The sequence below is a fragment of the Pinus tabuliformis genome, chromosome 5_1 (assembly GCF_031772625.1).
Source record: "Pinus tabuliformis cultivar Carrire ecotype Pingquan chromosome 5_1, CPIR1, whole genome shotgun sequence".
Taxonomy (NCBI): domain Eukaryota; kingdom Viridiplantae; phylum Streptophyta; class Pinopsida; order Pinales; family Pinaceae; genus Pinus; species Pinus tabuliformis.
Genome location: NC_142305.1, coordinates 231,674,205 through 231,677,040, shown reverse-complemented (window position 1 = coordinate 231,677,040; position 2,836 = coordinate 231,674,205). Strand labels below are relative to the sequence as shown.

The 2,836-nt window shown below is 37.7% G+C and overlaps 1 protein-coding gene across 1 annotated transcript; it reads left to right on the top strand.

Annotated features, from left to right (window-relative positions):
- The first annotated feature begins 472 nt into the window (after positions 1 to 472).
- LOC149164254 (uncharacterized) lies at positions 473 to 1,835 on the top strand. Its single transcript, XM_089432003.1, has one exon. It carries the CDS (start codon positions 1,335 to 1,337, stop codon positions 1,632 to 1,634), a length of 300 nt encoding a protein of 99 aa, XP_089288129.1. The 5' UTR covers positions 473 to 1,334; the 3' UTR covers positions 1,635 to 1,835.
- Positions 1,836 to 2,836: the final 1,001 nt, after the last annotated feature.

Genomic DNA, 2,836 nt, shown 5'->3' with positions numbered 1-2,836 from the left:
TAATAAAAATAAAAATAATCATATTTAAAATAAAAATAACAACCTATTGACCTATGGTATTTACGTGGAATGTAGCCTATTTAAATGGGGGAAAGATGAGTCTAAATCCATCTCAACTCTAGATCTACCAAAAACTCAAACAAATCAATTTTATTAAAATAAATCTACACTGAGTATATTATCCACTCTCTTTATTTCAAAATATATCTAACATTATCCACCATCTGCATCTCAAAAATTCAACCTCACATTGATACCTAACCCATATCCAAACAACTTTAAAAGCATGATATGTAATATGACTACCAACAACAATGTTAACATATAACTGGAAAAATGCTAATTATATCATTTGACATAAAACTACTTAGAATGGAGAGAGTGACTGATATGATCAACCATCTCCATCTCTCACAGATGGTAACTTGTTCAGACGACTCAATACAAAAGAAAGAGTAGGATCCAATCCCCACTCAGACATCAAATATTAAATTAACTTTGGAACAAGATTGTTGATTTTCTTCAGAGAATACGATTTGTTTTGGATTCCCTTTGCCATGACAGAGATGCTATTCAGTCAGAAAGAGACATTCTAAAGGCACTCGCGCCCCATCATTGTTCCTTCTGAAACACGCTACTGTCATGGAATGGCATGCGGTCAAATAAAAAAAAACTGGGAAGTCCAGAATCGCCATTCTACCCAAAGTGACCTAAAGAATTAGGTCACCATCCCCAGTTGCACGCAAGCATCAATACATACAGCGACCCTGGCGCGGAGATATATATTTTATGATGCCGACGAAGTCCTTTAAAGTGACATGGCGGCTAGCCGTTGCTTCACGCCATCAGCGGCATTCCATGCAAAAATCATTTGACTGGAAAATTCTTATTCTTCACAACGGTATAACTCGACTCTATCTTCTTTTTTTCCTGTAGGGGTTCTTCTTCGCAGGTGACCAGAGAACCAATCCCATGATTCCTTCAAGGGTGGGTACTCGGTAATCTATTTGACTTGGAGTTTACGAATTTGTTTAGAAAGTCGGTCATGGCTGCCCATATCTTCTTCTTATTCTCTTTCCACTGTACTGGCCCTAATTTTTTCCATTGGATTCCTTTGTTTCTTCAATGATAAATACCCCACTCCAACTCTTCCTCCCCATTCTTGTATTGATTTTATCTTGTGACTGGAAGAGGGTTTACTTGATCAATTCAATTGGAGAGAGAAAGGAAGTTTCAGAGAAATACTTCCATACTTTGATCCTTAGGTAGGTTATATTGAAGTAGGCTCTGGTTCTACAAAGGGTTTCTTTTTCGTCCTTTTTTACAGATTAGCAATGGCAGGATCATCATCTAGCAAATCAGGTCTCACTCTCAGCGTTCCCCATGGTGATCTGATTCGTTCATTGAGCCCAACCCCTGTTTTGCACAGCCAGGTCATCAAAATCAGGGAAGAGGAGCAGCATGTGGGCAACAATATGATTGGGGAAGGGAAAATAACACCCAGAGATCGCATGGCGATTTGGCATCTCACTTCTCAGATGAAGGATGCCTTTGTTGGTACTAATTCTAGGCCAGCAATTCCCTCTCCTCTGGGCATCAAGGACAGAGCACAGGCTCTGTCTGTCAACAGATAAAATGTGTTCAGGTTCTCTGATGTTAACAAGCCTTCAGAATTGTCTCTGTATATAACATTTTTGTTTGTTTGTCCCCTGCTCTATTAGATTACAGGAAAATTTTGTTCACGATGATGTGCTGCTATAGCTGGGCTTCATGCCCTGGCTATCTTGATGTACAATTCTATATATACATGATTAAATGATACGAGTTTTACTTAACTGTTGCTACCACAATTGAAATTTTTGTGTCCTGTTCTTCTTTGGGGATGAGAAGATGATTAAATGATGCCAGTTTTACTTAACTGTTGTAGTTTGTAGCCACCTCCATTGAAATTTTTGTGTCCTGTTTTTTTGGGGGTTGAGAAGATAATTAAATGATGCCAGTTTACTGTTGCAGTTTGTAGCCACCTCAATTGAAATTTTTGTGTCCTGTCTTTTGTGGGGTTGAGAAGAGATTTGGGTTTAGGTATGGTTATTGGTCAGAAATGCATAGGAGGATGATTAAACTTCATTTGCTTAAGGCTTTAGATTATTCTCATATTTACAGCAATTATATTGGATGTGACTCTCTGGTTATGTGGTGGTGAAGATCTCGACACTGGTGGTGAAGATCTAGACATGGGGTGTGTTGCTATATTAGTGATCTATGTTTGGACGTGGAACCTGAATTTGAATTTGAAGGTTTTCATATTAGTGATCTAGGACCTGGAACCTGAATGTGAATTCGAAGGTTTTCAAATGGAAAACAATATAGAGATGGGGTGTTGTTATTTTAGTGATTTATGTTTGGACATGGAACTAGGATTTTGAATATCTAAATTTAAATTTGAAGGTTTTCATATGGAAAAAAATATAGAGATGGGATATTGCAATTTTAATGATCTATGTTTGATCAGGGAACCTGGAATTTGAATATGATGGGTTTTACATGGAAGAATATATGTGAACAAGTTTTGAATTAAAAAAGAATGGCTCATAAACATTGAAGATTAACCAAGGGCCGAAACATCGCGAAGGTCCCCAGTCTACTGTTTTTCTAAAAACTGGGCAGTTATTTTTTCCTTTGTAGCCTCCTTCACGCAGAGGAGAAACATGGAGTCATCTTGTCCCTCTTTTCTCACTGTCGAAAAGTATATAAACCAAATGTTTCAGGGCAATATACAGGATATTGGGATTGCCATTAAGAGAAGTTTCTGCCTCGGAAACAAGATTCTCCTTAT

Coding starts and splice junctions, on each gene's coding strand:
- LOC149164254 (XM_089432003.1), top strand. CDS start 1,335: ATGGCAGGATCATCATCTAGCAAATCAGGTCTCACTCTCAGCGTTCCC.